Source organism: Enhydra lutris, unplaced genomic scaffold, assembly GCF_002288905.1.
Source record: "Enhydra lutris kenyoni isolate GAN:26980312 unplaced genomic scaffold, ASM228890v2 scaffoldscaffold26, whole genome shotgun sequence".
Lineage (NCBI taxonomy): Eukaryota > Metazoa > Chordata > Mammalia > Carnivora > Mustelidae > Enhydra > Enhydra lutris.
The window spans coordinates 9,309,442-9,336,696 of NW_019154110.1; the positions used below are offsets into that span (position 1 = coordinate 9,309,442).

A 27,255-nucleotide genomic window follows, 5' to 3' on the forward strand; every position below is an offset into this window, starting at 1 on the left:
ATGCTATCTGTGCTTTGTACTCAACGAGCACTCAGAAAATACTGACCACAATGGAGAAAGGACAGTGGGATCCATGTAATCATTTCCATTCAACCACTTCCAGAAAACACATGTTAAAAGCCTGCAGTTGTTATTTGCCAAACCCCAAAGATAAGAATTGCTGATTGACTTCAGCATAAAATTACAAAGGAAAAATTCTCATAGGGAAAAACATCCTTCATATTCACAAAATTCATTGTGAAATAAACAAAGTAATTCATATTTCCGTGTCAAGAAACTACCATGCCAATAACCATCTTTTACCATTCAAATTAGAACTTTTCTCTTTTTCCCACATCCCAAAAGCTCTTTTTGCTACAGAGGCTTTCTCCTGATCTCTTTAGTTCCTTTGTTCAAAATCTTTCTCAAGCTTCCTCATTGTCTGGTGACTACAGGCTCCTTACCACAGCAGTCCTGGCCTCCGCCACCTGATCCCACCTTGTTCCGTCCCAACTCCCCCCGGTATCCTGCACTTGGCCAAACAGGCAATTCACAGTTCCCAAGTACACCTTGCACTTGCCCCACATCTGGTGTCTTCACTTCAGCCACTGCTTTACAGATCAATAAAGGTTCCTTCTTCCAGCTAGAGTTATCTAAGGCCAGCTATGTCTGATTCCCCAGCATTTAATTTATGTAGCTGCTATTAGATCTTTGTAAATGTGGGCCTCCTTACCTAACCAGGGAGCTCCAGGAGGGAAAGGCCGATCCAGCTCCGTCTCCACAAAGCTGTGTAACTGTCTAGCTGCGAGCACATTGCTGGTGCTATGGAATCGGGCCCGCACTGAAATCTTCAGCATGGAATTATCAACCACAATGTCATGAAAATAGAAACTCTCCAGCTTACTTCCTCTTTTGCAAATTGTTCTCAACTCAACTGCCCATTCCTTCCTTCCTTCACTTATTTTTATTTCTTTTAAGTGGGGGGAGGGGGAGAGGGAGAGAAAAGCTCAAGCAGGCTCTGTACCCAGCATGGAGCCCACCTCGGGTCCATCTCAATACCCTAAGATCATGACCGGAGCCAAAATGGAGAGTCAGACACTTAAACTGAGCCACCCAGGTGCCCCATCGTTTATCTATAAAACTGTATTGTCTACTATGTGTCAGTCACTGCTCTTCTAGACACTGGGGAGAAAACTGTGAACAGAATCAACAAAACCCCTGTTCTCTGTACCATCTAAAAAGATAGGCAGTCTGCAAACATTTATGTCAGGTGGTAATAGGCACTCTACAGAACAACAGAGCATCTCCCCACGTTTACCCACCCCCCACTCTCTTCTCTGGGGGCAGTTTCCTTGCTCATTCATTCTCTCTCTTGGCTGAGAAATGTCAAGAACTCCCTTGGTTCTCTCAACATATTTTTCTTTCTTTCTTTTATTTTCTTTCTTTCTTTCTCTTTCTTTCCTTCCTTCCTTCCTTGTGATAGAGAGGCACAAGCAGGGGGAGCAGCAGGCAGAGAAAGGGGGAAGCAGGCTCCCCACTGAGCGGAGAGCTGAATGTGGGGCTCGATCCCAGGACCCTGAATTCATGACCTGAGCCGAAGACATACACTGAACCGAAGGCAGACACTGAACCGACTGAGCCACCCAGGTGCCCCAACATGCTTTTCAACATGCTCAACATGCTGGCCTCACTGTCCTCTTCGCTCCTTCTCTGTTCCCCACTCCAAAGAGTATAAATGGTATTTTTAAAAAAAGGTTCAAACCTACAGCAAATTCATGCTGCCTCATTTAAACAAAGGCCTTTCCTATTCCTTTCATGCCAGTTAGTTTGCCACTTCTTCCAGCAGTTGTTCCTAGCATTTCTCAGTGTAAAACAATGAAAACAGCAAGATCTTTGACTACCCGACAGAATCCAGATGCACCTGAGGAGTCCTTGAAATGACTATCTTAAATAAGAGAACGATTTCTTCATCTATAAAACAGGAAAAAATAATAGTATATATTTCACTAAAGGTTCAAAGGGAGGAGACATCTGAAACGCCAAGCTCTGTGCTAGGCACGTGATAAATAGCCCCTGGGCCTCTCCCATCTCCTCTCGGATCTCAAAGCCATCCCCCCATCTTCATCCCTGAGAAGACTGAGGCCATGAGGTACCGAGCTCCCACTAGTCCCTGCTTTGGCCTCCATCTATGGACTCAACCTTCCAGTCTCAGTGTAATGGGAGTGGCACGGCAGCCGGCCGAACCACAGCCCCCTGCTGCCCGCAGTGGCCTCTCTGGTTGTGTCCTCATGGTGACCAGGGCAGCCAAGCGCATAGCGACAAAGCCCAGCTACGTGCCCACCCTCACTGCACTACAGAGAGGCACGGGCAAAATGCCCATCCTCCTCCACCTTGTGGGTACAAAAGGGGGGTGGTGAGTGCTGCAGGAATTCAGACGTGCTGAATGTCTTCTGCGAGACAGCTGGAGAGTTCAGAGAGCTGAGTTTGAGTCCTAGCTGTGTCATTTAACAGCCATGGGATCCTGGGCGACTACCTACGTAGCCAGAAAAGGAGTTGTTTTTTGATCTCGTGTGCCATTTATCAGGAACTTGACAAAGACAGTTTCCTTCTTAACTGCTACACTTGAAACCTCAGTGTCTCATATGTACAGTGGGGATTCAGGGATCCTAAAACGTCTATCATAGAGTTATTGTGAGGCTTAAGTGAAACCAAAAGATCTAAATTGCACACAACAGTCCCTGGCATATAGCACATGGCTTAAAAAGTAGTCTTTCTTCTCACATTTCCCATCATCGCCATCTTAACCTCCCATCTAGGACTGCAGACCTCTCTGTTCTGCAGAAGAATACAGAATGCGGGAACTCCCAGATCGGGGTTCACCCTCAGCCCCAGTCGTGCTTGACCTTGGAGAACGTGCTGCCTCTGGGCACTGGTGCAGGGACGGCCCACACCCACACCCCATTACCCAGCCAGTGACATCCCCCACGGCTTGCCAATCTGGAAACACAGCTATCAAGCATTTCCCACGAAATTGCTATAGTAAAGGAGCCCCAGTCTCTGTCCCGCTGGGGTCCTGCTGTACCTGAGGTGTCCCCAGCACTGCGTGGGATGCACAGAACAAGTTAATCTGCAGTGAGGCGTTCATGACGACAGCCAATGAAGGGAGTGACCCCAGAGCCGGCTGCGCTGGTAGCCCAGCTCATGCTCTTCTCATGAGCCTGTGAGATGGGCGTGACTGCTGCACCCCCATTTTAGAGATGGGGAGAAAGAATCTCCAGCAAGGTTAGGTCGTAACAGCTAGTAAGCAGCGGAGCTAAGGTCTGAATTCAGGCCTGTCTGGCTCTAGATCAATGATAAGACGCTTTGCTTTTGACTAGCGTTCCTTTAACACTTTCGTGATAGGATCAGGTGTGGGTTACCTACCGGCACCGCATGGGCCAAGGCAAGGTGGCAAGCATTACAGAGGGGTCAGTAGGCTTGCCCGAGGGCCTAGGTTGAAGCAAGCTTGCCAAGAAGGCCAAGAAGTCAACACTCACCTTCCTGGCCATGTTTGCGAAGTGGGCCCCACAGGCCTTGCAGCCTGGTTCCGAGCCCGTTGGGGAAGGGAAGGAGCTGTACCCAGGGTTGGAGTAGGCCTGCGTCCTGGCTCCCTGCGCCGGTGGGGCCTCCTCAGGCTGTCCATCCAAGCAGAACCAGTTGCAGCAGGTTGCCCACATGATAAAATCTGGTGCGAGGGAGGAAGGGGAGAAAAGTCAGGGTTAAGATACACCTTCGCTCCACTCTCCCACTTCCAGAGGGCACACGGGAGCTGGGATACTCAATCCACACCTGCCGCCCAAGTCGGGAGTCGGGGTGAGGACATGTTTTCAGGGGCCACAGATTTCTTGCCACCTCCAGCTTCACCACAATTGCCACCATTCCTGGGAGGAGAGCACAGACACCTGCTCCACCAGGACAACACACGGGCTGCCAAGTTGGCGCACTACCTCTAAAAGGCAGCTGATCCCTGTTTTGGTTTAATCGGAGATCTAACTTCAAATAAAAACTTGCCTTAGCAATTAAAAGTGGCCTGAAACCCACTTTACTCAGGCCCAAGGACCTACTCCTAGAGTTCGGCGAGATGGAACTTCATCAACTGAGTGCACGTGCGCAACCGCGTGTGAGGCTGTATTCACACCGACCGTGACGGGGGTATTACGATTTCCTTCACATAGATGAGGCCACCCAGGCTCAGAGAAGTCAGGGCCACACAGCTAATATACAGAGAACTGAGATTCTGAAGACCCAGGTCTTCTGACCCTAAACCGAACGTTCTTTTCTTAGACCATGCTGCTCCCCTTGATTTCCTCTCCTCCGGGCAGCAGCACAAACTACTCTTACCTGTACTTCCAGCCCTACCTACATTCATTGCACAGATGCTCTTACCCTCTGTCTCTCGCTCTGTCTGCGGCTGCTACACCACACATTCTGTGAGGGCAGGGGTGACTCCTTATCCTCTGTCTGCTGCCACCGAGCAGCATCGTGCACACAGAAGACACTCCGGCAATATCTGTGGCCTCGCGCAACAGGGGCCTCTGTGGCTTTATTAAGAAGTTTTGGAATCTGATTCCCGTTTTACATATCAAATATGGGTACTGGGGACAAAGGGGCAGGTGATTTTTTAAGATCACAGAAGAAAATCCAATCCCTCGAACGGCAGAATAATCTACAGTTGCAAAGGGTCCACGGCAACGCCAAGCACTGCTGTGATACGAGTGTGCTTTTCTCAGTAGACTAAGGCAGTCAATACGTACATTCTGAGCCTGACCTCTCTGCTTACAGAGATAATAAATGACACATTTGTGAGTGTTACTGCTCAATCATCAGTTCACACAAAAGAACGGTACCTTCTGCTCTGCCTCCTGACTCATGGAAAGCGCCTTTGTTAAATTGCAGTTCAGAGATGTGCTAAGCTAGAAAGCACTGACAACAAGAAGCCGGCCGGTTCAACCTTAGCCATCTCACAGAGGAAGCCTGAAACCCAGCAGTGGGAACTAACCGCCTGGCTCCCACAGCTATAACCTTAGGTCTCTTGACTACTCTCGGGCCTTTTTAGCTTGCAGCACTTCTCCACACTCCTGGTCTAGAATTCGTTCACTTTTGTAAGCATGTGCGACCCACACCTGTCTCCCCCGCTTGCCTGTGGCCCCTGTGTGAACGCGGACCATGACAGTCAGTGCCCAGCAGACAGGTGGCTCCACAAAGACTACTGAATGAATCACACAGTATTTGAATTTTAAATAACTGTGTTCAGTCCATTTCCTACACATCAACAACATTTATCTCTGACTCACTCTTAGTTGTCTAAAGCCTCTAACTTCCCGGAAGACAATTGCAATGAATAGTTCACATGGAATAGCAAAGGAAAGAGCAGTTAACCAGATGAGCTCTCTGTTAGCAAGATAAGGGTGACAGCAGTGTGGCCCCCCTCGGAAAGAGGGATTTTGCAGTTCTTGAAATCACCTGTGACAAAAGCATCTGAGACCATGTATAGTAACACAAGGGATTACAGGATCTAGACTCAGAAGACCCAGGCCCAAGCCCTACTTGACTATACCCACCTTACAACAAGTTCTACCTTTCTGGGCTTCCTTTTCTCAGGGGACAGTCTCAAGCCTATGAAGCACTAAACAAGGATCAGTCAAGCTCTGAGCATTATAACGATGTTTCAACTTCAGTTTCTCTGGCAAGGCGCAGATAAAAAGGAAACCTAGAGGTTTCCCCACAATTACCATTTGACTCATTCAAAAAGGGACAGGGAGACCTGTGACAGAATCAGCAGAATGGGTCAAGTACCTGAAGGAGCTGGGAGCAAGGCAAGAAGCAGAGTGGCCTTGGGACAAGGTGGCAGTGACTTGCCAGCCTCTGTCAGGATCTTCACTCGCCCAGGCATGCAGCCTTTAGTGAAGCCAATGCCTTGCTATTTCCAGTGGTAGGTGAGTAAGGCCGAGACCCTGACCTTGAGGAGTTCATGGTTGAGGAGAGGAACAAGAAATGTAAAACCCAAACCAGAAATTTCAGGGTGATCGGTGCCTTAACAGAGGTTCATGCGACGTACCGGGAGCTGGAAGACAGAGACACAAGCGGCTCTTCCGGAGAGGAGGGGTGACCAGAGAAGACTTCTCAAATGCCGTGCCACACGTAGCCTGCTGTTGGAGCAGCTGGGGATTCATCAGGAAGCCCAGAGTAAAAGGGATTTTCAAGAAAAAGCAAATAGCAGGCAACATGGCATTAAGGAAACTACAGAATGTTGGGAGTGGGGTGGATGAGGGTAGGGCAGGTAGACAAGCAGCCACAAAAAACCACGGGGAAGGAAACTGGACTTTATCCTATGGGCAATGGGACACAATGAGGGGTTCAAGTAATCAAGTTTTGTGATCTTATTTGCATTTTATAGTGGGCACTCTGACAGTAAGCAGGCTGGGAGCAGGCAGCTGGTGTAGCAGAGGCAAGACAGGAGGAGAAAGGGACAGACATATCTCTGACAGAACTCATGGGATGTGTCAGTGGTTTGAAGTGGTGGAGGAAGGGGGAGAGAAAAGTCTTGGATGAATCCCAGGGTCTCTGAATTATGCAACAGGACACAGAGTGGAATTGTTAGCTGGAGTAAGGGACAAAGCCCTCAGGACGAGGCATGTGTCTGTGTGTGAAGGAAGGGGGCAATTACAATGATGGGTTGCATTTTGTACCCCGGGGACTTGCTGGTGGATACACACCACACCAAAGGGACAGTCCTGGTTGAGGAGAAAGTCTGGGAATCCTCAGACCACCGGCAGCACGAAAAGCCAGAATGGGGAAGAAGATGGATGGCGGTCTCAGAGGATGGCCTGGGAGAACCCCTGGGGGAACCCGACCTAAAGGGCTACCAAGGGAAACCAGCATAACAGCGGCAGGAAGGCTGCTCAGAGGTGGGCAACCTGGAAGAGGGTTTTGAGTTTCAAGAAGAAATGATCGATGCTGTCAAATGACCAGAGAGAAGAATACAGGAATACAAAATCCCTAATGGACCTAGTTTTAGAAAATGTGAGCATGTTCTTCACCTGAGCAGGTAAGGAAGACAGAAGCTGACTGACAGCCGTAGGTCGGAAAGTGACAGAGAAGTAAGGATGTGCACAGACACTAAGATAAACTATTCTCTGAAGAAACTTCTAGGAAGACACAAGGGCGGAGCTGAAGAGGATTCCGGTCACTAAGATAGAGAGATGCAGATGCAGGCATGGAGTGCAGAGGAGACCCCCAAACATGAAGAGCTTGCAGAGGAAGGGACGCTGGCAACAAATGGTAGGAGTAAGGGCCAGGAGCAGAAAGAAAGGTGACCTGCTGGGACACCTGGGTGGCTCAGACAGTTAAGCGTCTGCCCTCTGCTCACGTCACCATCCCGGGGTCCTGAGATGGTGCCCCACCTTGGGCTCCTTGCTCAGTGGGGAGTCTGCTTCCCCCTCTGCCGCTCCCCCTGCCTGTGCTCTCTCTCTCTGACAAATAAATGAATAAAATCTAGGAAGGAAGGAAGGAAGAGAGGGAGGGAGGGAGGGAGGGAAGGAGGAAGGAAAGGTGACCTGCCGACTGGGTTTGAAGGCAGAAGAAAGGTCACCTCTTTCACCAGAGATTGGCCCAGAGGGCAGACAGAGGTCACCCAAGATAAGCTTACAGCATCCACAGACAAAGGTGAACGAATGAAGTAAAAAGGCAAGGGGTGGGATGCAGTGAACCACAAGAAGGAAACACACTTTCCCTCTGCACAAGGAATCTGCATGTGGCACTTTCTGAGAGCTGAGGCCTTTGCCACAGGAGCGCTAGGCCTGCTTGTTAAGGCCTGATCGACAGGAAAAAACCGGCAGCCGGCCCGCTGTATGTGGTTTAGATTCCCACGCTCTCCCAAGCGCGCAGGGCTGGCACTGGGATGCCCACCAGGTCCTGGCCCCCAGGGGCCTCCTGGCCAATGAAGCGCTGCTGCCCAGCTCAACTCCGCCATCTGGACAGGAGAGTGAAGAAAGTTCTTCCTCAAGCTGAGGACCAAGACAACCTATTTCCCCTCAGCACTATTTTCCCTCAACTTTGCTTCTAATCATCTTCTTCTTTTTTTCTTTTTAAGATTTTATTTATTTGTCCGAGAGAAAGAGAGAGACCAAGAAAGCAGGAGGAGCACAGGCAGAGGGAGAAGCAGGGTCCCCGCCAAGCAGGCAGCCTGACATGGGGCTCGATCCCAGGATCCTGGAATCGTGACCTGAGCCGAAGGCAGACGCTTAACAACTAAACCACCCAGGCGCCCCAACTTTGCTTCTAATCTTTTCCGTGACGAGCCCGGAAAGCAGAGCTGTCGGCCTAAGCAAGTCTTTGGCTACTAGGCTCAGAATGACTTGGTTCTGGGAGAAGACTTGAAATGTGCCTCTGGGTTACTGCCTAGGCCTCTCTTGCAGGTGGAGGACAGAGCCTTATCCTGGGCATGTGTATATGCGGGGAAGGGGCTGGCACGGAAAGGGGTTCAGTGGGAAGTCTCCAGTGCTAAAATGCCTACAGACTTGTGCAGCCCAGCCGGACAGGGGCACCAACGTCAGGAGACTACGCTTTTACTCTTTTTGACTTATATTTAAATACCATTTCCTAAAGCGGTCAGTTAAAAGTCCTCTCTTGCCAAACTGGAAAATGATACGCCTAAATAACAACTACATTCGAGGTTATTTCGGGGAGTTGCAAGGAAAGAGTGGTCACCTTAACATTGCCATACAAGCCAAACACTTCTTTCTTGGAGGTATTTTCTCATCCTTTGACCCTGGACAGATAGCCCCTTGGCATCTGATGATGTTGCCGAAGGGCTGGAAATGGAACCCCACAGAACACACTGTGGGGTGTGTAGTGAGCTCTGCCTACGGCGACACCATGAGACGCTCCGCTCTCTGATCTGCAAGCCTCCTGATCTTGAAAGAAAATGACCAAATCTTCTCAGAGAGCTTAAAAATCCCTCCCCCAGTCCCCTCCCCCTCCTCTTCAGAAAAGATGTGGACTTGGTGATTTCAGCCTCAAACACAGTCTCCGCGGGCAGCTGTCCTACGGAACTTGTTTGAAACCTGCCATGCCCTCCTCTTCCACTCAGCCTGACCGGGAGAAAGAGGGGAGGTGCAGGGCTGAGGGGAACGAGAAAACCTCCTTCTCCCTGGAGAGGAACCCCGCGGGCCGGGGCCAGGACGGCTAGTCAGCACCTGGGAGTCTATCAGCTTGACAAGGATACTGGCATTTCTTGGGACAATAAGCTCTGCTGAACAGGAAAATTACAGTTTTAATAACAGGGTAAGATGAATGACCTAGCCCAGGTAGGCTGAGTACAGCCATAGTTAGAGGCAAGAAGGGAGATAATGTGATTTCTCCCCATTAAAGTTCTAAAATCCTAAGTAATTTTAAGACAGTTACTTCTCCACTTGTTCATTTGCCCCAGGCAAATCATTTTAAGGGGATCAGTGGTTGCCATGGGCTTTCCCGAGGAGGAGAGAAGGGTCAGAGTGGACCCATGGAGTAGAAGGCTCAGAATGTGAGGACCCCAGGGAAATAAGGGCTAGAGTGTGATGCAGCTCCAAGCCACCTTGCTAACCACCCAAATCTAAGATAGTAAAGTCCTGTCCCCAATGTTCTCCCCCAATCTGTTCAGACTTTAATTAACTGCTGTGTGCCAAGGTACTTATGCAGCAACGGGCTTTCCACAGACCCAAGATCTCGGAATTAACGGACTTAGGGTGAACCCACTGTGTAAGACTTCACAAAAAATCCTTTTTTAAAAAACCTAATCACCATGCCCACACTCCTCGAAGAAGTATGTTTCCGACACAGCAAACCAGAAACTGGCTCCGTGGCAAGCCCGCCTGCGGTCACTACCATATTCCGGGAATTGTTTGAAGCAGCCGGCCTGTAAGTGCACCCGGAGAAGTGGTCCACGTTGTGGATCGTTAATACAGAATGGGCTTTGCTTCGTCTTGTATATTATCCTTAAAAAGCAATTAAAGTACAATTGCAATGACTCTGAAAGGAAATGCTATGAAAGCCTATCAATATGGCTTAGCTCTGCCTCTTTGAAATAACTGATAAGTAATTACATGTTTTGAGAAGTAAAGAAGAAAGTCATCATTCTCCACTGGAAAAATGCTTCTCATCTGCCAGGCACTGAGCTACGGACGGACTCCCCAGCCCTTTATCCCGTGAGCCTCACAATTCCGGCAAGGCACGTTGGAAATGTTCATCCCATTTTTGGGTGAGAAAACCAAGGTTCTGAGAAGTGAAATAACTGTTAAAGGTCATAGCTAGAGGGTAGTAAAGCCAAGATGTGAACCTGAATTGCTTCCACTGTGAAGCCAGTGCTCTGCAGCTATAAGAAGTCCTCCTGATTCTACAATCGGTCAAATAATAACAAAAGCAGTCTGAGGGGAATGGGCTGAAGAGTATACAGAGTTTTTGAAGCTTTCCATCTCTACCAGAGCTTTCCCATCAGCACACAGGCATGCTCCAGGATCTCCCAGATTTAAAAACTCACCCTGGTCACGAGGGAAGTACAGAGTAGAACTGAACATGTTACATCAGTTGCCCACTGGAATGGCTAAAATGGGAAAACGGGATACTAGCCAGTGTAGACAAGGGTTTAAAACAACTGGAACTCTAACTTCACCTGGCAGAAGCGGCAACAGGTACAATGCACGCACACGCACATACACACACACAGTGTAAACTGGTACAACATAAACTGGCAATTCCACTTCCAGGTATATTCCTAACAGAAACACATTCACCAAAAGGAGTCCGCAAGGTTCATAGCGGAACGACTGTCAGCCCCAAGGTGGAAACCAATCAAAGTGTCCGTCAACAGAACGGAAAAACAAATCGTGGTACTTAAATACGGCATTGAGAATAAACAAATCAGTGATTAAGCGACAATACAGATTAGCAATAAGGGAAGGGAGACAGGCACAAATGAACACATACTAAACAGTTCCATCTATACAAAATGCAAACACAGGCAAACTAATCTACGGTGTTAGAAACAGGACAGTGGTCATGCTTGGGGTAGGATAATAAATGGAAGGGGAAACAAGGGGGCTTCTGGGAACATTTGGTTTCTTAGTCTGAGTACTGTTTATATACACAGATGTTTACTTTGTGTAAATTTAAATCATACATTTAAAATTTAAATTTAAATCATACATTTAAAATTTAAATTTAAAATGTGTATACTCATATTACAATTAAAAGTTTAATTTTAAAGCATCTAGTAGAATATTTGTAAAAAACAGTAACAAAATATTTTGACCCCACACCCCTGACTCCTCGGTAAAGGTCTTTTTCTCAGCTCTCTGCTACATTGAAATGTCTCCAAATACTTGACTCCACTTCCTCAATCTCAAATTCACTCTTTACCCCTCTCCAGTCTCTCCTGAACCACTCTACCCAATTTCTTCTTTGCAGGGTCACCAAGGAATCCCAAGTGGCCAGATCCAAGTGACACTTCTCTATCTTCCTCTGAGTCAACGTCCCAGCAGTGCCAGACATGAGTGACCCTTCCTTCCTCCTTGAAACACTCTCCACAGCTCTGTGCCCTTAGTTTGCCTACCTCAAAACCCTCCTTGCTGGTCCTCCCCTCTCCTTCAATGAGGTAGGGAGCTCCCAGGCTGTCTCTGGCATCCTGTCTGAACACACTCTGTCTCCCAAGCAGAACCCTGTCGGGTGGCTGTGGATACTATTTTTAAGCTTGAAGATGTCGTAAATTCCTCTCCCTACCCTATCTGCCCCAGCAGTGATCTCAATCGCCATCTCTGATCTATCATGCACATTTCCCTCCTTAGACCCTTAGAATTTGCTGTTTGCTCCTTGAAGTCCCACCTGGACTCTTCTTGCCAGGAAACCACACACTTGGCTCCCTCTTGCCATTCACCCCTCAGTTGAAATGTCATTCTCTAATCTCACACATAAGAGCTAGCACTAACTGATATGACTGGCTTACTTGTGAACTGTCTTAACTAGAATTAACACATGAGGGCAGGAATCTACTGTAATTCCAGAGTTTAAAATGGCATCTTGGATGAAAGAACTGCTCCTAACTAATTTCCCAGCTTCGTTCTTGCGTCTCTCCAGCTCTTTCTCCCCAACGCACACACAGTTAAAGGTCTTTAATGGAGTCCCGCTGCATTTTATTTTTTTTAAGATTTATTTATTTTTTAGAAAGAGGGAGAAGGGGAGAGAATCTCAAGCAGACTCCCCGCTGAGTGGGAAGCCTGAACCCGGGCTCAATCTCACAACCCAGAGATCATGACCTGAGCTGAAACCAAGAGTCATACACTTAAGCTACTGAGCTGTGCAGGTGCGCACCCCCCGCCAATACTGCATTTTAGAAAGAAAACTCAACTCCTGGCATGGTTAAAAGACCCTGCCTATCCCACTAGTCCCTGCCCGCTTCCCCGATTTGTGCCATGCTGCTTCTCTCCCGGCTCATTAAGCTTCAAGCCGTGGTGGCCTTTCCACAGTCTCACATTCTGAGCTCCTTCCTTCCTGGATTGCTCCTCCTCATCATTCAGGCCACGACTCCCAAGCCAGCCATGTAGAGGAGTCCCCCTCAGTCATACACTCTCTCCTTGCCCTTTCCGCTGCCCTCCTGGGCACTGCCATAATCTGTCATTATAAATGTTTGCTTACAGCCTGTCTACCTGCAGACTGGAACCTCCGAGGGCAAGGACCCCCATCTGTCTTCACTGTTTTATCTGCATCTAGGAAGTGCCACTCGCAGCGCACACCCAGATTAGTGGAATGAGCAAACGGAGGTCAGAGGAACATTCAAGTATTTTGTCAATACAGCCAATGAGGCAAGTACTAGTTATCTCTCCTTAGGGCCCAAAGCATTCTGTCAACATTTACACTGACATAAAGGGACTATGAAAAAAGTCCTTTATCGAAAACAAAAGGGAGCCAACCTTTACCAGCTTTCTAATCTCACACCAAGAGCACAAGATGGTACTAGACTAGATTCAGCAAAGGGTAGGCATTATAATAAGGCATGGGGCTAAGGATTAAATGTTTGCCTCCCTCCAAACCAGCTCCCAGAGCCTCCACTCACACTGAGATGTCAGACTTCAAAGATACTAGGACTCCTGTGTCCTCCAGTTCCCAAAGTAGACTTCATTATAAAGGAGCCAAGCTTTCTGAGTCTGTTTCCTCACTTGTAGAAGTAGGGATGAAAAATAATATTCATAAAGTGCCTTACCTATAATAAGTGATCAATAAATAACATGTTAAAAGAAATCATCATCAAACTATAAAATGGAGACTGCCTAGATGTTCATTAGTGATCACTGGCTGGAAAGCCCAACATGTCTCTTACTCTTTCTCTCTCTGGTTACCCCATGTTTGAGTTTGCTACCACCTAAGGGACTGAGTTGGGTGGGGCTCTGACACAGCTGATCACAACACCCACGCAATCAAGAATCAACCCTTGAAAACTCACCTGAAATTTAAAATCATCTCTCAACTTGGAAGGCTGTTTACTTTTAAAAAATAAGTTTGAAAGGAAACTTGAAATCCCTCAGAACTGTTTAATTTAAAACAGAATCTCCGAGTCACATCTGAAATTTTCCAGTAAACCTGCCTACTACAGTGCCCGCCCTGACCAGGGAAGATTTAAAGTGGCGGTGACGACACAATGAGCATGAGCTAGGTAGGGCCACTGTTTCATAGGTAAGGAAGTGAGTCGCAGAATACACACTGCCCTCACTTGCTGGGCGGTGACAGTGAGGCATGTTCTCTGTGACACTGAGATCATTTTTGAGACGTTCCTTTTAGAATAAAGAATTCCAAACCCCTAAGTCACAGAGGAGACCGGTATACTGTGGGACTAGAGAACCCCGGGCCTGAATCAGATGAGCAGCTCCACGGAAGCAGTGTCTGGGCTGACAAGGGATCATTCACCAGGCTGGAGCACAGTGGAGGAAAACATTTCCAAAGGCTTTGAATCCTAAAAGACATTTCCCAGCCTCTGCAGTAGTTCTTAGGATGTGGGTAGTAGATAATGCCTAATTCCTAGAGAGGAATTTCATTTGGGACCTAAATTTATAGAAAATAGACGAGTTTTAAAAAAAAAAAAAGCCCAACTATTTTACTTTGGTTTTAGAATCAGTTAGACATGACCTTGAATCCTGGCTCTAATACTGAATAACCGATTGAGCTTGAGAAAGTGGCCTCCCTGAGCTTCGGTGGAACAGGAATAAGCTTACCTACACCTCACAGGCTGGACACAGAGCAGGTGCTCAGGAGAAAAAGGAAGCCAACCTTTACCAGCTTTCTAATCTCACACCAAGAGCACAAGATGGTACTAGACTAGATTTAGCAAAGGGTAGGCATTATAATAAGGCATGGGGCTAAGGATTAAATGTTTGCCTCCCTCCAAACCAGCTCCCAGAGCCTCCACTCACAGAGATGTCAGACTTCAAAGATACTAGGACTCCTGTGTCCTCCAGTTCCCAAAGTAGACTTCAGTATAAAGGATCAAAGCTTTAGGTGAAAGAATTTCCTGTGCTGTTATTTCAGGGGTAGGGAAGGGAGAAATAGAAGGTATTCAAACTCAGGAGTTCAGAAGTCCCTTCTCAGATGATCCTAGAAAATAAATTTTTTAAAGGAAAAGTAAAAACTCTCCAGAACACCTAACATGTGCACAAGTGAGTGGTTTTGTCTGCATCTATACAATTATCCTGCAAACATCCGAATTAAAATGTTCCTTTTATAAACCCAGACGCTGGACCCTAAGGGTTGGCTAACTAGACCAGGGTCACACAGCTAGAGGGTGATTAATCTGCGGTCCTATGGAAAGAGGAGGATACTTTCACCCTCCACAACAACCTCCCCATGGCACCAGTCACTCAGAGCCTGTGTGCTGGGAGAGCAGGTCAGTGAGCTGCCTGCGGGAGAGACCGTGGACGTCACCGGCGAGCCAAGCCGCCCTTTCAACACGTGAGGACCTCGTAAGAGATGCAGCAGACTAAAAGCCATCCGAGGAATCCAGAATTTTATTTTATACATCCAGTAAGTCAACCCCATTTCCGACCTACTACCACTTCAGGGTACTAATGCTACAAACAGACCCCCAACTTTCTAAAGAGAAATATTAATCCATATTTAAGAGGTTTCAGTTTCTATTCTTGCCCACCTCTGTTCCAGCTAGAGGAGGGGTTTTTGACTTAACTGTCTCAACTACCTAATGTTCTATTGCTCTCCTTTTAATAAGTGTGTGTTTTCACTGGTACCCATGAAATAATGACAAGAGCAAATCCTCAGCGCTCAGGGCCTTATCCTCTGAGCTCTTAGCTCCAGCTCCACTGCTATTCTTCTGGCCCCTCAAATGCCAAGCTTACTCTGATTTTCAGGAACCACCTGTGAGCTATTCCCTTGGCCCTGACCTCCTCATGCAGCACTTATTTCCTCAGGAAAAACTCCTCTGACCCTGCCTGTGCTCTCCCAGCATCTTGGACACCTCCCGATAACTTTAATTCATTCTTCTGCCTGTCTGGTTAGCGCTACTCTTGGCCAAGCCCTCTTCCAGGCACGGAAACTCTGAGAGCAACAGAACCAGGCAAGGTCCCCCACTGCATGATTACTTGCCGAGGGGGTGAGCACGCTAGCATCACACATTTAATCAGTGAGCTAAAATCTGTATAATTCAAGTATTCTCCCACAGTAAGGGAGCGGAAACAGGAGTCTACAGCTTAACTGTGAGCCTGAGTGCCAGGTAAGTGTGATCACAGGTGTTTGCTGAAGGCTTAGTAATGATAACAGCAATACAGCTTAAAAAAAAAAAAGACACAAATTCATGCTTGAAAATGCTACACTCATGATTCCAGGGTGATGAGCAAATTAAGGGTTTTAAACCCAAATAACCAGAGCAGTCCCTTGAGGGAAAGGTCTAACAGGAACATGCCTACCTCACACTTGGTGAAGTTAAGTTTTTAGTGTCTGCTAAGATGACTTAAAAAACAAGAACAGTGAGTTTCTACAAGTAGCAGAAAAATGTTAAAATTATCCGTTATGACAGCATTAGAAAGCCAGAAAGGGACAGCCTCGAGGACAAACAAGATCTGGCATGTCCATCCTCTCCCTGCGTGAGAAGGCACAGAAGGCTTTAGTGACCTCCCAGAGCTCTGGTTCCAGAATACACAGCATTGCAATAAGAACTGTAAAGAATACAAATTAAAATAAAAACAACACATGGAGAAGTAGAATAACAGAGAACAGAAATGGCAGAAATCGAAGAGGCTGCACCAGATACAGCCAGGGTCTAAGCAGGGCTTGGCGGTGGCTACCGACAGGCACAGCCCAAGCAAGAGGGAGGAAATGCAAGGCAAGAGGAGACAAGAAAACACATCCGAGGGTCTTGGAGCACAAAGGGTTAAACTGACAATGTGAAGAAGGGGAAAGGAGAGAGGTCTCACTCTCCACTGGTAATAAATGAGCTCTTTTCCTGAAGTGATAACTGTTGTAAACAAGTGAAAACCATACACAATAATCACAAGTTATAAATGTTCTTGAAAACTCCATGGTTTCAACTGGCCTATGACAGATATCTGCAGAGGGACCTCAGCATCTGCTGTGAAGTTCCGGGAAAAGTAATGCTAACCAATGGACTTGTGCCAAAATCTCACCCTCGGGGTCTGACCAATTAAATGGCTGCTTCTTAGTGTGGCGTTCAGGAGAGATGACAGACTGAACACTGCAGCAGAGAAACCTACACATTTAATTTCAGCCCAGGCATTTTGGCCCAAAGGGCGAGTCAATCAGGAAAGAAAGCAGTTCCGAGTACAGTCTTCAAACAAGCTGAAAACAGAATAAACGGACGTGCAGTTTAATGACCACAGGATCCTTCTTCCACCAAAACTGATGACAAAGCTCATCAAGGATAAAGAGCTCATCAAGGATAAAGAGCTCCCCCTGTACTCCTGTGCAGAAAACAGGATTTACCAGACAAGCTCTTTCTAGACTGAAGAAGCTGCTTTCACTAGCTACTATCACAGGGACTGACTTCTGGGCAACCGGGATGGAAACCTTAACAAAGGGGTACCTGCCGAGCTCAGTGGGTTGTGAGTTCGAGCCCTACATTGGGTGTGGTGATTACTTAAAAATATTTGAAAAAACAAACAAACAAACAAACAAACAAAACCATTAACAAAGCCAGGGATTCGCTGAGCAGGTTTCTGGCATAGCCCATGCCCTGGGGAAAGGCAGCGCTTCGGGACATGAGTTCTTTTTTTTTTTTTTTTTTTTTTTTTTATTTTTTTTTTTTTTTTTTGAGAGAGAGAGCTCAAAAAGAGAGGGGGAGGGGGAGAGAGAGAGAGAGAGAGAGAGAGAGAGAGGGAAGCAGGCTCCCCGCCGAGCAGAGAGCCCAACGCGGGACTCGATCCCAGGACCCTGAGATCACGACCCGAGCCGAAGGCAGCGGCTCAACCCACTGAGCCACCCAGGCGCCCCAGGACATGAGTTCTTTCTAGGGTCAAAATTATGCAGTTTGGGGGCGCCTGCATGGCTCAGTGGGTTAAGCCTCTGCCTTCGGCTCAGGTCATGATCTAAGGGTCCTGGGATCGAGCCCCACATCAAGCTCTTTGCTCGGCAGGGAGCCTGCTTCCCTCTCTCTCTCTGCCTGCCTCTCTGCCTACTTGTGATCTCTCTCTGTCAAATAAATAAATAAAATCTTTAAAAAAATTAAAAAAAAAATTATGCAGTTTGCCTTTCCAAAGTGGACCGCACAAGTTACTGCAGCCAAATGTATGGTATGGCGTAGACTCAACGAGGACTCTGAGCCCTGGTGTTATTTAGTCCCTTTACACCTTATTTTCCTCAAAAACACAGAACCAGCTGCATTTAAAGGGCAACAGAAAGGATTAAAATAATGCATGTCACACATTTACTCCAGAGCCTAGCACCTAATAGGCGCTCAAAAAAAGCTGGCCACAAAATCTTTTTCAAGGTTCTTTAAAGTCACAAAATTTATCTGCTCTATCCCCTATCTACTGTTTTTAAGACCTGATGATACCTTTATATCAGGCTCAATGTAGCTTTATCCCACCGCCCCCAATTTTATTTATTTGAGAGAGTAAGAGAAAGAGAGCACGAGCTGGGGGAGAGGGAGAAGCAGGCTCTCTAAGCAGGAAGCCCAGTTGGGACTCGATCCCAGGACCCTGAGATCATGACCTGAGCCAAAGGCAGAGGCTTAACCCACTGAGTCATTCAGGCGCCCCTCAATGTAGTCTTCTCATGATCCTTGAAGAACTTAAGGAATCCTGGGAGAACTTCTCTCACAGGGGGTCTGAGGTGTGACATTTCTTCTCAGTTCCACCACATTGCCCACAAGTCTGTCACTTTCCCCATAGCACGCAAGTTTAGACTTTCTGCCTTAGCTCCTCAACCCTCTTGGCCATCAGAGCCAGAGAACCGAACATCTCTGCCCTCCCTCCATCCCACCCCACCCCGCCACCTGGTGCTCCACAACAGCCCTGCTGCACTGAAGTCAGATGGGGTTTTGCGATGAATCCAGGATAAATCCAGACCAACCACCCCCTTCTTCCCACAGACCTTTGGCTTAGTTTGATGTCTGATCTCAATCTGAAAATTATGCTGACTTTCTGAAATGTTTTCTGCGCCTGCCAGGATGTGATATGCCTACTATCTATCCCAAGGAGCAGAAATGGAGATTTCGAATTTGCCTCATACCACAAAGAAGACCTTCGTATCCTCCTCATATTCTCTCCTTGGAAAGAACACCTGGACTTAACCTGGTCTTCGGGTTTTATTCTTTGCCACATATAAAGTGCAGACTGGCTCACATTCACCACTCCTTGACAGACTCAAGGATGCCATAGTGCTCACATGGTAATGCTGGCCTCACCGATGCTAAGACGTGCCACGTGACCTATTTGCTCCTGGAATTACAAAGTGGAAGACCAGTGTGCAATGTGCAGAGATACAGATCGCACAAAAAACACTACCCAGTCTTTCACCTGCCCCATATTCATTAGTTTATGGTTGGAGACCAACAGAATGGACCTGTTCTGGAATAGCTCATAGTGGCTATGATAATGCACAGATCTCAAGATTATTCCCCACAGGAGTCATTCAAATCCAGCCTGCTGACGAACCTAATAAAGCAGGTTTCAGCAGTGGGAAGCAATGAGGAATGAGAAGGGGATTCAGAAAACAGGGGTTCCTAAAACTGCTTACCAGCTGAGTGACACATCCCCTGACCCCAAGCAAATTGCTTATTTAATCTCCTCTCCAGAAACTTGCCTATAGGCTAAAACAGTTCAACAGTTAGCATTAGATCCAGCCTCCAACACTCAAGGAAATTTTCAATTCAAAGTCTAACAAGGCCCCGGGATAATTTGTAAACTACCATACTCAGGAAACACTCAAAAGGTGTGCTAGAAATCCTGAAATCCAACAAAAGGAACCTGTAATTTAAAATGCTGGTGAATTACAGGCTAAGATTTTTTTTCTTTTTTTTTCTTTTTTTTTTTTAAGATTTTATTTATTGTTTTTGACAGAGAGAGACACAGTGAGAGAGGGAACAGAAGCGGGGGAGTGGGAGAGGGAGAAGCAGGCTTCCCACTGAGCAGGGCAGGCTAAGATTTCTTATTGTTATTAAGAAATAAATAGCCAAGCACAGCTTGGATCCCTTATCTACCAAAAGTAACAGACCAGCAGGCACTCAGGGGTTTCACTTTATAAAGCACATGGATGCAACATGGTGTAGGTGAGGAAAACCTGTCATGCACCAGGAAGAATGGCCTTATCCCTAGAAGAAAGATGTGTCCCTGTATAAAGGCAAGGGCAGTGAAGGACTAGTTGCCTTAGCTTCTTTTCAAACCAGAAACAGAGACGTCTTCCGTCAAGCTCAAATACTAGAAGTCTTGACTTTTTAACTAGAAGTCTTGACTTTTTAACTACACCAAGTTTCAAAACACAGACACACAAAGTTACAGTAAAGACAAGCACATCCTGTTTGCACTTGACTTCCTGTTCTGGGCCAGCTGATCTATTTACACTGCTACTGCCTAGCCACAAAACAGTAACCTTTCATATCTGCCAACAACCAGTTCACTGAGCACTATTTCACGGACAGTAAAATACATTATTCTACGAGTCGGGTAGAAAAGATTCACCTAAAGAGCACCAAAAACCAATATTGAGCCTCTAAGCCACCCTGTCTCTCCTATGCTTCCTACTGACGTCTGACCTACCTGATAAAAAATTAATACAAATAGGCTGAGATAAAAAAAATGAAGCCCGAAACAGAATTTGGAATATGGGGGCTGAGAAAAAGAGCAAGGAAGACTGCAAATGTTTTTATTATTAAACATGGGCCCCTTTTCAAAAGTAGAAGGAACAGATTTCTATCAGCCAGAAGCCCCACTGAGCAAACCCCCAGACAGGAACCACCGGGAGTGATCACCACAGTTCATAAAGGGCCCTTCTGGTGAACACTGCCCCCAATCCAGTCAGCTACCAACCGGAGTCCACATGTCAGCAAAAGCTCTCCAGTTGGGGCGCCTGGGTGGCTCAGTGGGTTAAAGCCTCTGCCTTCGGCTCAGGTCATGATCCCAGGGTCCTGGGATCGAGCCCTGCATCGGGCTCTCTGCTCGGCAGGGAGCCTGCTTCCCCCTCTCTCCCTGCCTGCCTCTCTGCCTACTTGTGATCTCTCTGTCAAATAAATAAATAAAATCTTTAAAAAAAAAAAAAAAAAAAAGCTCCCCAGTTTTAGAGACCTGAAGCCCCCACTTGAAGTGAAATTTCCACTGTTTTCAAAGAGCTAGTAGTTCCCCCCACAAGCTACATTCAGTGTTGGGAGTAAATGCTAGATAACAAATATCCCAGTTTGGGGGCACCTGGGTGGCTCAGTGGGTTAAAGCCTCTGCCTTCGGCTCAGGTCATGATCCCAGGGTTCTGGGATCAAGCCCCGCATCGGGCTCTCTGCTCAGCAGGGAGCCTGCTTCCTCCTCTCTCTCTGCCTGCCTCTTTGCCTCCTTGTGATCTCTGTCTGTCAAATAAATAAATAAATATTAAAAATATATATATATCCCAGTTTTTATGGGCCCATTGGTTGGCCTCCTCGGGTTTATATTCTCATCTGGCAAATAGGAAGGTAAGACGACGCAAATCTCTAATGTTCCTTCCAGCTGTCAAAAAATTTGCAGGATTCAACACTAACAGTTAGAGGAAGCTTCTGCTGCTCCTGACGTTATTACTTTGGTCCAGTAAGATACCTCTCATACCCTACAATTCACGGTGTGAATATATGCCTTGATCTAGACCTCTCAAGTACCCAAGGACTCTTTTCCCTCTCCCTTGAAATGTGGATCAGAAAGTTTCTCACTGAAGGCAAAATAACAAACCTTAAGGTTTGTTCTCTTGACACATGGTCTTTTTATTAAGATCTTAATGTAATCGCCACTCAGTTCTCATGCTGGTCATATGATTCCTGGACAGAATAAAGCCACAAAAGGATGGAGAAAATCTGACCAGCAGCTTGTGGCCCTCCCACACAGTGACTGCTAATAGCGAAAGAATGAGGCAAAATCTGGGTAAGAAAAGGGAGTGGTGAAGACAAGCTGGGTGAGTCAGTGTAAGGGAAAACCCAGAAGAGAAGAAGAAATGAGAAAAAAAGAAGGGCAAAGAAGGGGGGCGGGGGAATCCAAACCAATGAGCAGAAACTTAAATTCTGCTTATTCATTCATCTATTTATCTATTTATTATCTATCTATTTACATTATGTGCAGAGAACTGAGCTGGACACTAGAGGAGACACAAAGGTCAACCAGATAGATTTGTTCATGAGGTTATGGTCTAGTAGGAGAGATAAAGGCTGTACACAAACTACTGAAATATACAGTAGAAAGGATACTGTGCCATAAAGGAGACATAAAAGAGAATTCTTTACTATGAGACCCAGAGGAAGAAGTGATTACTCCCAGTGAGGGATCAGACAAGGCAGCTTCATAGGAAGAATGACCTTCTAAGCCAAAAACACAACAGGAACAAGGACACCCAAGCAGGAAATCAAAGACACATAGGTACAGTGAGTAACTGGATTTGATTTGAGATACAAGTGGGCATGAAGAGAGGGACGTTAATAACAATAGCTAGCAATCCACAGAGCCACGGCTAAATTGGTAACTGGGTTGGAGCCAGAGAAGTATTCCAAAGTCAGACTCAGAATTTGAGTTTAAATCCAGTGGAGAAGGAAGGAGGGAGGGAGGGTGACAAGTTAGGAGCTTGGAGGACTCTCAGAACCCATAAAATTAAGATAATAAAATAAACGCAAAACCAGTGTGTGCAGATATTGAAAGTCCCTCCAAAGAGATGCAAATGTCTTCCAAACTAGAAGCAAGAAGACGGAGCACAAAAGGGCTCAGGTGACGGTGTTAACATATTTAAACAAAGAACATGACCACATCTGGGCTCCTGACTGGCTCAGTAGAGCATGTGGCTCTTGATCTCAGGGTTGTGAGTTGGGAGTCCCACGTTGGGGGTAGAGACTACTTAAAAAGAAAATCCTGGGGCACTTGGGTGGCTCAGTGGGTTAAGCCTCTGCCTTCGGCTCAGGTCGTGATCTCAGCGTCCTGGGATCGAGCCCCCCACCCAATCGGGCTCTCCGCTCAGTGGGGAGCCTGCTCCTCCCCCTCTCTCTCTGCCTGCCTCTGCCTACTTGTGATCTCAATCTCTCTGTCAAATAAATAAATAAAATCTTAAAAAAAATCTTTAAAAAAGTGATCACATCAAAGTGTGATCTACAAACTTTAAAAAATCTAGGAAAAGTAGAGGAGGCTATTTTGACTCCAGAATCACCCAAGACTGAGCAATACTACAACTAAGTGACACACCATCTTCTCTGCTGTGGGATAAGTTTCTTTCATGAAGTTTAAATGGGAACTGCATACAGTAGCACTTAGGGGTGTGGGCTCCTAGAATCTGAGGGACTCGGTTCCTTCCAATCTGAGTTCATCCTCTTACCAGCTTGGACAGAGCCTTGGTTTCCTCATTTGTAAATTGAGTACAACAGGCCCACTGGGAGAATTAAATGTCCTACTGTATGCAAAAGCACTTAGTAGAATACTGAGCAGATAGAAGGCAAATCAATAACCTTTTTTCTAACTTCCCCCACAAAGTATTCTATCATATTATTCCATGCTCACCAAGCAAGCTCAGTATTATTAAATTTCATTTCTCAGATCTCTTGATACAGAAAAGCAATACCCTAGCAAAATCCAGAATCCTGTCAATAGGAAAGAACTCCTTCACTCTGGAGTAACAAACTATCATTCCTTTCTGAGCACAATCACCCAAGTCTGAATATAGTGCTGTCCCCAAAGACTGACTGATCATTTCCAGGTACAAAGCAAAACAAATTTTGTGGCCTGAGAACCAGACCTAAAATACAGTGACCTGAGGGGTATTCCTAAGAAAACAGATGGCACCCACCAGGCTAGCCCTTCCTACTGCCACCCTTAATCTGCAACAAGCCAGTCTGTATAATGTGACTTTCCTGTACTTCTCCACCCTTCACCTCTCCATGCCCTTCAATCATGCACAACGGCAAAGCACTTGATCTGCCTCTCTGACCTTCTGGAGGTCGAAGATCCCATCTTATCAGCTTGGCATTCTTCCCTCCATATTCCAGTATAACTTGCATCAAACAGAACTACGACATTTATTATAAAAATGAATTTCAAACACAGCTTTCTTGAACAACACAATCCATTGAAGTCCACCAGCTCTACACCCTGAGGCAGGATTTATTAAACTCTTTTGATTTACTGAACTCTTATTCTACGTTTTTCTTCCCCTCTAACTCCCCAGCCTTTCCACACCTGAGCTACCAAGTATTACAGAAATGTCAGAAGACTTTATGGACTGGGTGCCCAGCAAATTCATACAACTGGGACCAAGCCACCACTGGGCTCCGAAGTCTTTTATTCATCTCTAGTTGATGACTCCACAGCAACTTTCCAAAGAGCAGCTTTGCGCGGGGTTGAGGACATGGGGCCTAGAGTCAGACAGAACTCACAGTCTTCCTCTGTGACCTCAGTCAAGGTGCTTCACTTCCCTGATCTTCGCTTCTGCTTCCATAAAATGGAGAACCTAAATGAGGTAATTAATGCAAGCCCTTAACAACACAAAGTGCTCAAAAAGTAGGATCTGAGTCATGACTCTTTTCTACTATGTGTAATCTCAGCCCCTCTCCCCTCCTTTTTTTTTTTTTTTAAGATTTTATTTATTTATTTGACAAACAGAGATCACAAGTAGACAAAGAGGCAGGCAGAGAAAGAGGAAGAAGCAGGTTCCCTGCTGAGCAGAGAGCCCGATGCGGGGCTCAATCCCAGGACCCTGGGATCATGACCTGAACAGTTGGCAGAGGCTTTAACCCACTGAGCCATCCAGGCGCTCCCCGCCCCCCAACTAGAAACCTCCTCACTGCTTTACCAAAGCAGTTCGGCTGGGGTCTGACTACTTATTTTGAGGCAGTGGTGGCGCCGTGGGAATCAGGGATCAGGAGTCCAGCTGGTGCCCTACATGAGATGTGAGACCATGAACTGTTTCACCTTTGCCTCCGGTTCCTCCGCTGCAAATGAGTGTTTTAATATTTGAGAGTGAAATGGGAAAATATGAGAGAGCATCAAGCAGAGGAGGCGAGTAAGGGGGAAATAAGTGAGATAATAAGACCTTCAAGTAAAACCAACCTGGCTTCAAATTCCAGTTCTAGCACTTACCTAGCTGTGTGACCTTGGGCGAGTTTCTTGTGTGCAAAATGGGGGCAATAGCACCACAGGGTTTTGAAAAGGTTTAAAAGAATGTACAACTACTTGGCATGTTGGTTTCCCCTCCTCCTTTCTCCCTCGTCTTTCCCTTTCATCTCAAACATTCCCCTTTATTCACTAGACCAGTAGAGCACCATTTCTGACCATCAGTTAAAAAAAAAAAAATTAGCACATCTCCAACATCTCTACATGTAACAGCAAATTAGGCAAGTGCTACTGTACAAATGGTGCTACTGTACTATCTAAAACCTAGTACTAAAAAGAAATTTCAAAGAGAAAGATAAAAATAGAGGAAAAACTTAGTTCTAGTATTTCCTTCCCATACCCCAGAGTAAGGTCTTACATACCCTTCAAATCTGGAAGTTCATTCTGGGAGTCACTGTACTATTAGGCACCCTGTTTAGACACAAAGAGAGAGAGTAGACTCGGGGCGGTTCCTGGCACGGGGACGGACACAGGGTCGGGGCTCAGCAGACGTCAGCCTCCGCACACCTGCTTCTCTGTGCAGGTCTGCGCAAACAAGCTCTCAGCTTCTCCCCTTCTCTTCGGTTCCCTGCTTCCCCCACAAAGCAGTGGTACCCTCCTTCACCCACAGGTCACACACGTGTTTGCTCACTCCACTCCGCTTCACCAAAAGCTCTCTCCAACGTCCTCAGAGATCTTCTGACGGCTAAATGCATGGCTTTCTCCCAAGTCCTCCACCTTCCTGACCTCCCTGCAGTCCCAGACACAGGTGACCTACCCATGTTCATCCTGCAGGCCCCTTCTTCCCCTTCCCTTTCCACTGAAAGTGCAGAAGCTCGACTCCCCCTTGACTTCAAAGACCAACCTTTCTCCCTGTCTTTCCCTGGGTTCTTCTTTTTGGTCCCTAAGTAACCCCTAGGGCTCTGTACTTACCACTCTTTCCTTCTCTAGTGAATTCTACCTGGTTCTTTTAAAATCTAGGGGCACCTAGGTAGCTCAGTCGGTTAAGTGTCCGACTCTTGATTTCAGCTTGTCATGATTTCAAAGTCACGGGATTAAGCCCTTCGGTGGGCTCTGCACTGGACATGGAGCCTGCTTGGGATTCTCCCTCTCCCTCTTCTTTTGCCCACCTTTCCTGCACATGCACATGTGCTCCCTCTCAAAAAACTAAATTAAATCTATCCCGCAAATATCCTATTCTCTTCATATACAATGCCATACTCTGCTCTATGTGCTATTATCTTTCTCAAGAACTAGAACACACACCTCCTGACTGGTCCTCCTCTTTGCCGCTCTTTTCTCCATACAGTAGTCAGAATAATCTTTGACCGCTTGTTACTCTCCTGCTTTAAAACCTTCAGTGGCTTCCCATGATGCTTTTCTGGTAAAGCTTAGACTCCCCATATAGCCCACAAAGGCCCCATGTGATGTGGGCCCTGACTTCCACTCCTGCTTTACCTCATGCTGCCCCCAACCCCACCCCTATTCACCTCACTCTAATCCCTTGGCAGTCCACCTTTCAGTTTCTCAAAAATAAAAAGACTACTTCTTGCCCCCAAGGTCTGCACACTTGTGGTTCCCTTCCTGCCTGGAACATTCTCCACAGCTCTTTTCACCAAGCTGGCTCCTTATCAGCCAGACCTCTGCTCCCCTGCCCTATAACACAGTTGTCTGGCACATGGTGGGAGCTCAATGAGTACTGTTGAATGAATAGACTCCATAGCCTTTCGTCAGAGAACTCCCAGTCGAAATACCCAGAATCAGTCTCACCCTTCAGTTTCAGCACCACGTTTCTAAATGCTTGCTAGATGGGTATCTGTACCTTGAATTTAGCATAGCAAGTACACTTACGACCAAACCCTTCTTCTCTTCCCAAACCAGTTCCTCCCACCTTCTGAACTTACACAAGCAGTTTAATCCACACCTCCACTTCAAAACCATGAATTTCCTATTCATTTGCTCCACCTGTCCACAATTCTAACCACTCTTTAAAACTGAATTTAAGTCACTTCATTCATTCATGCATTCAATCAACCAGTTATTCATTCATCAAACACTTACTGAATGCCTTTTATGAGGCAGGTACTGTGTTAGATACCAGAAAGCAAAGCAGACATATTTTTGTCTACTCTCTATCAAATAATCACACAAATGTTATAAATTATAAAAATTATAACCTACAAAATGCTACAAAGGAAAAAGTGCTAGAAACTAGAAGAAAAAATGTGAGGCATCAAAAAACATTCCTTTAATGATGTGCTGATTGAAGGAGACAGAATTTTACCTAGGCAGACTAGAGGGTAGAACCTGCCAGGCAGAGGGTTCAGCAGGTCCTGGAAGCAAAAGGAGATCAGCAGGCCTATCTTAAGGCACCTACCATTCTGCCTTATATATTATACCTATCAGAATCAGTCTTGTCCCCTTCCCCAACCTCTATCCTCATTTTACTGTCACC

General features: G+C 46.5%; 1 protein-coding gene across 1 annotated transcript in view; it reads right to left on the bottom strand.

Annotated features, from left to right (window-relative positions):
• LOC111151513 (ring finger and FYVE like domain containing E3 ubiquitin protein ligase) overlaps window positions 1-27,255 on the bottom strand; it is a 47,005-nt gene that overhangs the window by 14,380 nt on the left and 5,370 nt on the right. Inside the window, exon 2 of the mRNA XM_022509550.1 lies at window positions 3,516-3,703. Coding sequence (XP_022365258.1) covers window positions 3,516-3,695 — 180 coding nt within the window. The 5' untranslated portion in view covers window positions 3,696-3,703. The remainder of the gene's footprint in view (window positions 1-3,515; window positions 3,704-27,255) is intronic.